Source organism: Nematolebias whitei, chromosome 9, assembly GCF_014905685.2.
Source record: "Nematolebias whitei isolate Nwh7 chromosome 9, NemWhi1, whole genome shotgun sequence".
NCBI lineage: Eukaryota > Metazoa > Chordata > Actinopteri > Cyprinodontiformes > Rivulidae > Nematolebias > Nematolebias whitei.
Genome location: NC_056506.1, coordinates 29,784,950 through 29,798,593, shown reverse-complemented (window position 1 = coordinate 29,798,593; position 13,644 = coordinate 29,784,950). Strand labels below are relative to the sequence as shown.

Genomic DNA, 13,644 nt, shown 5'->3' with positions numbered 1-13,644 from the left:
TCGGTCGCTACCCAGAGCTTGTGACCATAAATGAGGCAGAACCTCACCCTTGATCTAAAGAGAGCAATCCACCCTTTTCCAAATGAGGACCGTGTCCTCAGATATGGAGGTGCTGATTCTCATCCGAGCCACTTCACACTCGGCTGTGAACTGCTCCAATGAGAGCTGAAGATCACGGCACAGTGACGCCAACAGGACCACATCATCTGCAAAGAGAAGAGATGGAATCCTAAGGCCACTGATCCATAAAAGTTATGAACAGAATCTGTGACAACGGGCAGCCCTGGCACAGTCCAATTTCCACCCTGAAGGGACTTACTACCGGCAATGCGAACCAAACTCTCGCACCACTTGTATAGGGACTGAACAGTCCATAACAAGGGTCCCCCAATCCCATACTTGTAGAGCACCCACTAAAGTGTACCCCAAGGTACAGACACCTTTAGACTGGATGGGCAAACTCCCATGACTCCTTGAGGACCCTAGTCAGGGTAAAGAGCTGGTCCAGTGTTTCATGGCCAGGACGGAACCCGCATTGTTCCTCCTAGATCTGAGGTATGACCAATGATCGGACTCACTTCTCAAGTGGACCTGAATAGACCTTACCAGGGAGGGTAAGGAGAGTGATGCCCCTGTAATTGAAGCACACCTTCCAGTCCCCATTTTTTAAGAGGGGAACCACCCCAGTCTGCCAATCCAGTGGCACTGCCCCTGATGTCCACGCAATGTTACAAAGGCGTGTCAACCAAGACAGCCCCACAACGTCCAGAGCCTTAAGGAATTCAGGGTGAATCTCATCCACCCCTAGAGCCCTGCCACCACGGAGCTTTTTAACTACTTCGATGACCTCAGCCCCAGTTATGGACAAACCAACTCTGAAGTCCGCCCAACTCAACTTCCTCCATGGAAGACATGCCGGTGAGCCTGAGAAGGTCTGAGAAGTATTCCTTCCACCTCTCGATGACATCACTGATTGAGGTCAACAGCACCCCACCTTCACTGAACACAATGTTAATAAAGAGCTGCTTTCCCCTCCTCAGCCACCTGATAGTTTGCCAGAATCTCTTCACAGCTTACTGAGAGTCTTTATCCAAGGACTTACAAACTCCTCCCACATCTGAGCTTTTGCTTCAGCAACAGCCTAGGCCCTCTCAGCTCCTTCCGGAGTCCCACCAGCCAACAAGGATCAATAGGACTCCTTCAGCTTGACAGCCTCCCTAACCCAGGGTGTCCACCATTGAGTTTGAGGATGGACTCCGCAAGAAGCACCAACAACCTTGCAGCCACAGCTCAATAAATAATGTAATAATAATATGTTATATATCATTGTATGTTCCCATACCATGGCCAATTGGCCTCCTGCTTTTAACCCATTTACCACCAGTTGGAGCATTGGGCAGCTATGGAAAGTGCCCGGGGAGCAACTGGGGATAAGGTGTCCTGCTCAGAGACACCACGAGATGTGCAGTGACCGGGGATCAAACCCATGACCTTCGGGTCCCGAGTCAGCTGCCCTGCCCCTACACCATCTCGGCTCAAGGCAGCCACTTCAACAACTGAGGTGCGGAACATGGCCCACTCTGACTCAATGTCCCCCACCTCAGCTGGGATGCGGGTAAAGCTCTCCCGGAGGTGTGAGTTGAAGATCTTTGTGATGGGTTCTTCTGCCAGGCATTCTTAGCAAACCCTCCCTACACGTTTGGGTTTACCGGGTCTATCTGGCATCTTTCCCCGTCGTCTGACCTAACTCACTACCAGGTGGTGATCCGTTGACAGCTCAGCTCTTCTCTTCGCCCAAGTGTCCAAAACAAAACAGCCGCAAATCAGGTGACACAACTACAAAGTCAATCATTGATCTACGACCTAGGCCGTCCTGGTGCCAAGTGCACTTATGGACATCCTTATGTTTGAACATGTTGCTCATGATGGACAAACTATGACTAGCACAGAAATCCAACAACAGAACACTGTTCAAGTTCAAATCAGAGAGGCTGTTCCTCCCCGTCATGCCCCTCCAGATCATACCGTCATTACCCACGTGGGCATTGAAGTCCTCCAGCAGAATAAAGGAGTCCCCAGCTGGTGCAACTTCCAACACTCCTGTCAAGGACTCCAGAAGGCCGGATATTCTGAACTGCAATTTGGCATATAGGCACAAACAACCCTCAGAGCCCGTCCCCCTACCTGAAGGCGCAGGGAAGGTACCTTCTCATCTACTGGGGAAAACTTCAACACACAGGCACCAAGTTGCGGGGCTAAGAGTAGACCCACACCAGCATGGCGCCTCTCACCATGGGCAATTTCAGAGTGGAATAAGGTCCAGCCCCTCTCAAGGAGAATGGTTCCAGAGTCCATGCTGTGCATCAATGTGAGCCCAACTATATCTAGTTGGTACCTTTCAACCTCACACACAAGCTTAGGCACCTTCCCTGCCAGAGGGGTCACATTCCATGTCCCAAGAGCCAGCTTTGGTAAGCCAGGGTCAGAGCGCCAAGGCCCCTACCTTCGGTCACTGCCCCAGTACATAGCCCCATGCACCCAACTCATATGGCCCCTCCTGCAGGTGGTGAGCCCACAGGAAGGCAAACTCATGTTACTCATTCGGGCTGAGCCCGACCAGGTCCCATGGGTAGAGACTCGGTCACCAGGCGCTTGCTGACCAGCCCCTTCCCAAGGTCTGGTTCTAGGGTAGAGCCCTGGTAATCCATGCCCAGGCAAGGGACACCTTGTTTTGTCCTGTCCATAAGTCTTCTGAATCGCTCTTTGTCTGGCCTAGTCACCTAGAACCAATCTGCCTTGGGAGACCCTATCAAGGACAATTACTGGAGAGGATAGCTCCTAGGATCATTCAGGCACACAAACTCCACTAATATAAGGTGGCGATTCAAGGAGGAGTCTAAAATTAATGGTAGAAAATATTCTTGTTGAAAGAAAGTTTATAATACTATCAGTTCTCACAAACGCTTTCTTTTTAAACAGGCTCTTAACAATGAAATTAAAGGCAAGAAAGAGAAAGTGGATACTGTGCAGAAAAATGCAGACACATGTGCTGCCTCTATAAAGGTAGGTACACTGTTTTTAGTCAACTTGAAAAAGTTATGTATTATGTTAACATATGTCAAGTACAAAGCAAATGATACTGTGTTTGGTGTTTTCAGGACTATGAACTGCAGCTTGCATCCTACAGTTCAGGACTGGAAACTCTTCTAAATATTCCCATTAAGAAAACTGTGCTGCAGTCTCCTGCTACAGTGGTCAGAAATGAGGTATTGGTTAAGACCTTTCTTTAAATAATCCTGTTTTTTTTTTTCATGAATAGTTACAAGTGTACTTATCTTAGTTATGATTTGCATGTTACATTTAAAAGGAATTTCAGTTCATTTTGCTTTGGGAGTTTATAACACTATGATCAGACCATTTATCACAAGAGTCTCTTAATAATATTTGTGCAATATCAACATTTGACCAGTCAACAACTGTATTTACTTACCTATTTTAACTCTCATCAGGCTGCTGATGTCCAGGCCCATTATATAGAGCTACTTACCCGCTCTAGTGACTACTATAAATTCCTGGGGGAGCTGATGAAGAACATGGAGGAATTGAAGGTTGGCACTCAATTTGTATGCAAACCATTTATAGCTTTTTTTTTTTTTACATATACTAATGTTAATAAAAGAAACATTTTACATGAAAAAAGCTGTTTCTGATATTTAAAAATTGGTCTCTGAGCTAATTTTGTTGCTGATCTTTTTCTCAGTTAAGAAACACCAGGATTGAGATGCTTGAAGAAGAATTAAGGCGCCTAAAGGATGACCTCCAAGATCGAAATCAGAAAAATAAGTCTCTGGAAGATGCTTTGGCCCGCTACAAGTTAGAGCTCAATCAGTCAAAAGATGAACTCATTACTTTGGAGGAGGTAAAGAGAACCACAACAATGCAAGTTAATGTTGCCAAGGAGAACCTGGGAACCACACAAAGTCAGATTCAAGATCTCAATGACCAGCTCACCCGCATTAAATACCAGCTGGAGGAGGAAAACAGGAAAAGAAGGCTTGCAGAAGAGCGCTATAACAGTCAGCAAGAAGAGTATGAGGCAGCTGTTCGCCGCAGACAGAAAGAACTAGAGGAGGTAAACTGGGTGAAGATAGACTTAGAGAAAGTTGTAAAGGACAAGGAACGAGAAATTGAGAGGCTGAAGCTACAGCTAGAAGAGGAAGCAACACGCCGAAGAAATGCAGAGTCAGATATCTCAAAGGTAAGAACACAGTGCACCCAGGAGATCAGTCAGCTTAAACAGACATACGAGACAGAGATCCACGTTACCAAGACCACCATTCTGAAAGCATCACAACAGAAAGAGGAAGATACAGCAGGTCTGAGGCTGCAAGTTGACAAACTCACTGATGAGAAGAGGGAACTAGAGGAGGAACTCAGGAGACTGAGACAGTCCGTTGCTCATATTGAAGGGCAGAAAAATAAGGCAGAACAGGAAGTTAGCCAGCAGAGGGCCACAGTGACCAAGGAGACGAGGACTCGCAGTGAGCTGGAGGTACAGCTAAGGACATTGAAGCAGCAGAGGGAGGACAATGATCTGCAATTGAAGGAGGTCAACAAAAATAATCAGGACAAGTCTAGACAGATCAGCCTGCTAACATTTAACCTGGAAGAAGAGGGAAAGAAGAGAAGAGCACTAGAATTGGAAGTCAATCACTTGAAACAAGCTGAAGCTGAGCTGAAGTTCATTCATTCAACCTTTATTTATACAGGTTAATTCCACTGAGCCTCAGGGACTCATTTACAAAAGAGACCTGATTCTAACAGAGTGTTGACAACAGTGGACAATAAAGACAACAATAGACAATCATAAAAGAATGCATACAAATTGAGAATAACAAGTGAAAATAAAATGGTATTAAAAAGAATGTAACAAAAATCTGCTAGCTGGTAAGACAATGTAGAAAACTAAAAACAAGAACATGTCTGCGTTGGCTTTTGCCAGGAACTTAGCAGATGTTTGAAGCCACTTAGAGAGGTCAAGGTTGAGAGCTTCAGATCTTTTTGCAAGATATTCCCAGAAACGGGAGTGGAGTAGAAGGCCCTTTTGCCTGGTTCAGTCCGCACTGAGGGAACACTGCAGGTAATAATGTCCTGAGGGTGCACACTGTAGCTTCACTCACACAGAGACATGTAGGAGGAGATGTATGAAGGCAGCAGACCAAGAAGTGATTTAAAGATAAAAATGTACCAGTGAGAGACTTTGTGTGAAGTTAATGATGTCCAGTTAGCCAGAGAATACAGAGTGCAGTGATGGGTACAGTAGTCACAGCCAGTTATGAATCTTAGCACACTGTGATAGGCAGCATCCAATATCTGCAAGGTGCTTGCAGGAGCATTCATAAATAATGTCACCATAGTCAAAGTTAAAGAACACTTCCTATCTTGAAACAATTAACAAACCTTAAGTGATTGAGCAGGAGATTTGTGTACCTGTTGCAGCTGGAAAAGCAGACAAGTGAAATAAAAAAAATAAAAAAAAAACAATGTTGAGCAGAGTTCTGCCAGGCTTCAGAGCTGTATAAGGGAACTCCAATGCTCTCTGGATGGCAATGGCATGGATCAATAGAGAAACTGCCTGTCAGATTTCAGCCTTGCATGCCCAATTTCAGAGTAGTACCAAGAGGAAGACACAGATTCTCCTCAGTGACCTGGCCAAGAAGAGAGAAAAGCTTAAAATGTAGATATGATTATTCCGAAAGCAGTCTATTGAGGTATTTTCAATCACACTAAAGGATAATGTACTTGTATTACAAATTAATCATATGACCATTGTTGTCAACGTGTTTGTATGCATCTACGGCAGTTATGAACACAGTTTCCTTTTAATGGACCACTGCATTCGTTTATCCAAATTTCCTCTTATATATACATGCCTTTCACTCTTTCAATAATGTCAAATAACTACTTAAAAAAAATGTACCAGTGTGCGAGTCTATGGGTAGATAATGATGACCAACTGACCATTGTGTACTGAGTGCAGTGATGGGTATGGTAGTTACAACCAGTTATGAATCTTATTGCATTGTGATAGATGACATCCAACATCTGCAAGCAGCTGGCAGTGGCATTCATGTAAATAATGTCACCATAGTCAGTGGCTGGTAGGAAAGTAGCAGTTACAAGGCATTTTAAATTTAAAGACTGCTGAGACTGTTGAGACTTTTAAGTCTTTGCTCGACTCATGTTTTCTTTGGCATTTGATCCATGCAGAGTCTGAGAACAAGTTAAAGCTGATTTTGATTGTTGTTGTGTGTTGTATTTTATTGTTAGCTTTATGTTTTTTTAGTGGCACAAAATATATATTTTTTACTTTGTATTTTTTATTATTTTTAATCTGACTTATATGTGAAGCACTTTGGTCAGCGTTTGGTTTTTAAGTGCTATAGAAATAAATTGACACTGACATTTCCTGGCATTCCGAGTTAAGCAAGATCTATTTCTGAAAAAGAAACCCAGTTTTAATTTCAGTTTGTCAAGTTTTCGATCTGTGATTTAAAAGAGAGATGTGCATCAACTAAAATTCCCAAGTATTTGTAAGAACCTACAAACTCAAGAGGAACACCATGCATTCATAAGATAGGAGGAAGAGTCGCTGGCACTGACTTTCTGTTGGAAAACAACATCCATTTGGTTTTGTCAGCATTTAGCACCAGTTTGAGGTGGAATAAGTCTGTCTGAATGATGTCAAATGCAGACTGTAAAAGCTAGAAAACCTTGGCAACTGTTGTCAGCATAGAGATGCAACGATGCGTCAGGAATATTTTGACCTACATTATTTATATTAATTGTAAAAAGAGAGGGGCTTAAAACTGAGCCTTGTGGCACACCATTACTGACAGTTGGGAAGCTAGATGAAGTACCGTTATGCCAACCACATTGCCTCCGACCTGAGAGATAGTTTGAGAATCAACCAACATGATCTGATAATCCAATATCTGAGAGCTTGTGGCATAAGATATCATGATCTACAGTATCAAAGGCTTTGGACGGATCTAAATAAAGTGCAGCACAGTAATCCTTAGTGTCCAAAGCTTCAACAGCATCATTAAAAACCTTTAGCAAAGCAGTCGTTGTGCTATGTTGTTTTCTGAAGCCAGATTGTAGGGGCGATAAAATGTTGAGTCCCAATACTTCTTGACTTGAGTATTTATCAGTTTTTCTAAAACCTTAGCTAAAATACAGAGTTTGGAGATTGGTCGATAATTTTTCAGTATAGTGTGGTCTGCTCCCTTCAATAATGGTAGCACAAAACCTGTTTTCCAAGCATCTGGGACAGTATTCAGAATCAGAATAAACTTTATTGGCATTGCACATAGATACGAGAATATGTACGTACAGTCGTCCGAAAGATGGGCAGAGTGCACGAAGCTGCAACTATAAAAAGCGCGGCCTTCATTATTCTTATTCAGAATAATATTTTGCTTAGATGAGAAAAGGGAAGAAAACATGAGGAGAGACGGTATTAAAAAAAAAAGATCTGTCACGCTGTGTCCTAGACAGGGCACGATTTGAGGCATAAAAAAAAAAAACCTACCAAAGCAAAGCAACATAAATAGACGTTGTACATGTACATATAGGCCGGTGAAGACATTGAAATTTTAAGGGAAAGTCGTAGCATAGTCCAGAGCCCCCCCCTCTCAGCCATTGTCCAGATAAGAGGTGACATTCATCATCACCTCAGTTGAGGTTCTGTTACATGTTCACGGCTTTGGGGAAGGGAGGGGTGAGGAAACAGTCAAAGCATCTTGTTGTTTTCAAAACATGCCAGGAGGAGTTGAGATAAGTCCGGCATCAAGACCACAGTTTGGGTCAGGCAGAACTCGTGAAACAGTTATCAGTTCTGCTATAAGTTGTGCAGCTAGACTTAAGAAGTAAGGAGGGAGATCATCAGGGCCTGCACATTTTCTAGTATAAAGATCCTTTTAACAGTTTAGTAACCTCACTGACAGAGAACGGTGAAAAAAAGAATGTTTGGTTTACAGATGTTTGACTTGTTGGTGGAGTAGGTGAATTACCTTAAACTGTATCAAACTGGGAACTGGAAGCAACAAAATGTTTCTTGAAACAATTTAGCATCTCATGTTTATCTGACACAGGAGCAGAGTCGACAAATAATTGTGGTGGCAGATCAGAAGAGTGATTGCTGCCATCAAGAGATTTAATAGTTTTCCAGAAGCTCTTAGGATCATTGACATTTTTGGAGGTCTGAGATAAATGGTAATTTTGTTTTGCAGCTTTAATGGAAGCTGTGCAGTGATTCCATAATTAAAGAAATTGCAACCAATGGGTGTCTGAACCAGACTGCCTTGCTGTTGTCCAAAGCTGGTCCCTCCTTTGCAAGAGGTAGAGCTGCATTCGGGCCTAAACAATTCGACCCAGCCCGGCCCAAACCCGTATCGTTTTTTCCGAGCCCGACCCAAAACCGACCAATTAACTGTGATTACAGGTCCCCCCCCCCCCCCCCCCCCCCACCAAAAAAAAATATATATTTTTAAAGCTTTTACTGCTTTTGTAAGCAAATCTATTTGACATGATTTAAAAATGTATTTCAAAGAAGGGAAGATGTAAGATTTTTTGTTTATTAACAAGAGTCAGATGATTATTATAGTTATTATAATATTATAGTTATTAACGGTCAGCAGACACGTGCGACTGATGATCCAAATTGGGTCGTTGGCCACGTGTGTCCACTGACGCAGCGGCTGAGTCCACTTAAGCTTCAGGTGGGTTGCTGGCAGTGAGCCATCTGGACTTTTTTTTTTTTTTTTTTTAACCTCTTTCAACCAGCCAGGCTTGGCCGCTCACGTCCGCTGACACGGCGGCTGTGTCCAGTTAAGCTTCAGGTGGGTCGCTGGCAGTGAGCCATCTGAACATTTTTTTTACCTCTTTCAACCGGCTGGTCGGCGCACGGTCAAACAGCCGCACGTGGCTGGTGATCCAAATTGGATAGTCAGCCACGCGCATCCGCTGATGCAATCAAAAGCCCAACACCAATCTGGCCCACCCATCCAGCACATTATTTTGGGGCTCAAATTTTGGTCCGGGCCGGGCCTGGCGTGGGCCCTGGTTAGAAATGACAGCTTTAGCAAGAGGTATGCTAACTCAGAAGTAAACCAGGGGCTATCTCGGCCCTTAATTCTGAACTGGCAAAATGGAGCTTGTTTGTTTAAAAAAATGAATTAAACTATTATGAAAATAGTTCCAATAGTTCACATTGTCAATTAATATGCGATGCCAGTTAAAGTGGAACAGATCTCAAAGAAAGGCTTGTTCACAAAAAATGCTTCGTATTCAATTTTAGATTCATTCTAGGTTTGAAACAAGGCATTGTTGTATCTCTAACTGCAGCAACTACACAGTGATTGTTTAGATCATTTGTAAAAACACCAAACCCAGTCTATTTATGTGGCATGTTTGTGACAAGATCTAGAAGAGATGATTTGGCGGGGCACTTTGGATTAGGCCAAGTGGGACTATCAATGATATGACTAAGGTTTGAAGACAAACAAAATTCTTTAAATTCCCCAGACACTGGATATATGTTATGATAAGATGTGTTTATAAAGACATGGTTATTTAGAACCCTGTAGCAGTGAAGTTGGTATGGATGGACAAGTTCAGATGCACCAACATGGTTTGACCATCCAGAATGTCCAGAATGGATGGTCTGCTCCAGAACCATGCACATCAGGGGACACATGGAGCACAGAACCAAAGGGCATTGGACCCTCACTAGCCAGTAGGATTGGTTCACCTTGAGCCTGACTATGACCTAGTTCGTGTGGCTCAGGTGGATCGGCACAGTGGCCCGGCTGCACAGGATGTCGGCTCAGCTGCTGGACAACAGCGGGTGTGCAAAGAGGTAGAAAAACAAGCCTGTACTGCAGCCACATGATCATCATCAACAACAAGCCACTGAAGAATTTGCCCGTCACCATTGTAGAAGAGGGGGTGGGGGGATGATGAAAAATTTAATCCAATTCAATTCAGGGACTGGAGGGGTGGGGGCAGCGACGACTGCCACAGTACCTCACTCGCAGATCAAGCAATCCGAGTTGTGATGCCTCAATCTAATTCCTCTCATGCACTTAAAGACAAGTCCAGAAAAAGCTTGTTGTGTGATGAAGCACACGAAAGCCACAAAAGTCAGGAACAAAACAATGAATTCAATAGCACAGCAAAAAATAATGCACTAGCTCAAATCAATGAATGTTGCACACTAACATGAAGGAATATATATACAAAAAAGGTTGGACAAATAACTACACTATCTTCATGTTTAAATTGTAATGTGTAAACAACAATTTCTCATCCCTTGCTAACAATCACATCAATGAATGCTTCATACCAACGTGAAAAAATGTGAACAGAAACGTAAAAACAAATGCAGGACTCCATTTTCATGTGTAAATATTCTATGCACATCAAGGTATTCTATATATTTCAATGCTCTGTTCTCTTATTTTTCCACAGACCTCAATGATGTTACATGAGTCCAAAAGTCAATACAATGATCTGCTGCTTCAGAGAGATAGTTTGCAATCCAAGCTGAAACTGATGGAGCAGGACAAGAACCATCTACAGCGATTAGAAGAGGAGCTGGCTCGCATCGAGCTCAGTCTAGAAACTGAGACTCGCAGCAAACAGAGACTTTGGGATGAAAAAAATGCACTAGCTCAAGAGATCAATTCTATGAAGAGTCATTATGAGCTTAAAGAAGCTCAAATTAGACAGTGTGAATCAGACAGAAACCAGGCTGATCAAGAGAGACTGTCCTTGAAGAATGAGATTGAGAGGTTGATAAAGGAGCTGAAAAGTATTGAGGAGAGGTACAAGAGCCGTCTCTTAAGCTCAGAACAGGAGGTATCTGAATTGGCTATGAAGAGAGACTCACTGGAGAAAGAAATGCAGAGACTGAAGCGGAGACCTTCTACCTTGTGCAGGCAGACCCAGACCGATGAGAAGGTCTCAACAATTGATCCATCAAAACTTGTATTTGATGGAGTTCGCCACAAGGTCACAGCTCACCAGCTTTGTGATTGTGGTATAATCAGTAAAACTACTCTTGATGATCTCCTCAAAGGAAAAAAGACTGTGGATGAAGTAGCAGTGGATATCCAAGTTAGCCTGAAGGGTACTGGCATTATTGCTGGAATGACATCTTCTCAAGGGATAATGCCATTCACTGAAGCCAAACACAAAAATCTCCTCAGCCCAGAGAGTGCAATTCTGCTCCTGGAAGCTCAAGCAGCAACAGGCTACATAATGGACCCTGCATTCAATGACAGGATGCCTGTAGATACAGCCTGTTCCAGAGGGATTGTGGACACAGAAGATAGAGATGTCTTGTTGACAGCTGAAGCTGCTAGCATAGGTTTCAAAGAACCATACACAGGCAAGGTGTTGTCTGTGGGACAAGCCTACAAACATGGCCATGTAAACAAAGAAACAGCCATTCGCTTGCTTCAGGCTCAGGAATCTGTTGGAGGCATATTGGACCCAGTTCTGAGTGTGTTCCTTCCAAAAGATCTGGCCTTGGACCGCAATCTTATAGATGAGGATCTTTACAGAGCATTGAATAAAAAAACAACCTGCTACCTAGATCCAACAACAGGAGAGAAGATAACTTACTCTGATCTTAGAAGGAAGTGTACAGTTGAGCCTGTGTCTGGTTTGCTTCTGCTCCGTGGTCCAGAAAAGTCCATGACAGTGAAAGGTATTCGTGGTGAAGTTTCTGTCTCAGAGCTTGTTAAGGCTGAACTTTTAGACGAAACTGACCTGCTAAGGCTCAACCAAGGAAAAATCTCATGCAAAGACATTGAAGACAAGCTAAAGCCTTATCTCTTTGGCTCAACTTGTATTGCAGGAATCTATGATGAGGCCAATGACAGAATAATGCCTTTCTACAAAGCAATGCAGGAAGGTCTGCTGATGAGAGGAACAACCCTGGAGCTTCTTGAGGCTCAAGCTTCATCTGGTTTCATTGTTGATCCAGTTAACAATGTTTTCTTGACAGTTGAAGAAGCCACAAAAAGAGGTCTTGTGGGAAAGGAGTTTAAGAATAAGTTGCTGTCTGCAGAAAAGGCAGTAATTGGCTATAAAGACCCATCTACAGGGAAGATCATCTCCCTCTTCCAGGCTATTGAAAAAGAGCTCATTGAGAAAGGCCATGGAATCCGGTTGCTTGAGGCTCAGATTGCCAGTGGTGGAATCATTGACCCACTTGAGAGCCACCGTATTGATGTTTCTGTTGCCTACAAAAGAGGATATTTTAATGAGGAAATGAATGAGATCTTAAGCTATGAAGGAGATGACTCTAAAGGGTTCTTTGATCCTAATACAAAAGAGAATTTAACTTATCTGCAACTGAAGAAAAGATGTATCACAGATTCTAAAACAGGACTAATACTCCTGCCACTCAAAGACAAGAATAAGTCCCAAAAGTCACAGGAGAGCCGTACCAATGTCCTCCGCAAAAGGCGTGTTGTAATTGTTGACCCAGACACAGGACTTGAGATGTCAGTTAGGGAGGCTTATCACAAACAGCTAATTGACTATGAAACTTTCCTGGACTTGTCAGAGCAGGAGTGTGAGTGGGAAGAAATCACTATCAAGGGGTCAGATGGTTCTTCACGTTTAGTGATTGTAGATCGAAAAACTGGAACCCAGTATGATATTCAAGACTGCCTGGACAAAAGAATTATTGATCAAAAGTCTCTTGATAAGTACCGTGCTGGAACATTAACCTTGACAGAGCTTGCTGACCAAATAACCAGCAGAACTAGCAGTAGCGAGATGACCATTGCAGCTAGTAATGTTGTTGACATGGTCACCTGCAGCAGCCCCACTCAAGCTATGCAATCTTCTCCTATTGTTCGTAAACGCTTCAACAGCATCTCTATTACAGTCTCCTCCCCAGGAATGTTTGATGATCAGAGCCCTGTGGCGGCCATATTTGACACAGAGACCTTGGAAAAAATAACTGTTTCTGAGGGGCTCAGAAGAGGCATAATTGACACTATTACAGCTCAAAGGTTGCTGGAGGCCCAGGCTTGCACAGGTGGCATTATCAACCCTGCTACTGGTGATCGACTGTCGCTTGAAGATGCTGTCCATCAGAGCGTTATTGATGAAAGCATGGCTACTAAGCTGAAGCCTGCTCAGAAAGCTTACAATGGTTTTGAAGATTTGAAAACAAAAAGGAAGCTTTCTGCAGCTGAGGCAGTAAAGGAGACATGGCTACCATATGAGGCTGGCCAGAGGTTTCTGGAGTTTCAGTACCTTACAGGAGGCCTAATAGAGCCTAGCAATGGACGACGCGTCACTATTCAAGAGGCTATCCGAAAAGGATGGCTTGATGGGCAAGGTGCGCAGAAGCTGCAGGATACGCAAAACCATAAGAAAAACTTGACCTGTCCCAAGACCAAACTAAAGATCTCGTACAAAGAAGCCATGGATAGCAGCATGGTGGAAGAAAGCAATGGTATGAAGATGTTGCAAGCATCCTCCATATCCAGCAAGGGGATAAGCAGCCCTTACAATGTCTCAAACCCAGGGTCTCGCTCTGGCTCCAGAGCTGGTTCC

At 43.5% G+C, this 13,644-nt stretch overlaps 1 protein-coding gene across 1 annotated transcript in view; it reads left to right on the top strand.

Annotated features, from left to right (window-relative positions):
- Positions 1–13,644, top strand: part of LOC119414210 (desmoplakin) — a gene marked incomplete at its 3' end in the record, with an annotated part of 36,654 nt that extends 23,010 nt beyond the window's left edge. Inside the window, exons 20-24 of the mRNA XM_037681309.1 lie at positions 2,980–3,063; positions 3,159–3,266; positions 3,510–3,608; positions 3,761–4,258; positions 10,534–13,644. Of these exons, the coding sequence (XP_037537237.1) occupies positions 2,980–3,063; positions 3,159–3,266; positions 3,510–3,608; positions 3,761–4,258; positions 10,534–13,644 (3,900 nt within the window). The remainder of the gene's footprint in view (positions 1–2,979; positions 3,064–3,158; positions 3,267–3,509; positions 3,609–3,760; positions 4,259–10,533) is intronic.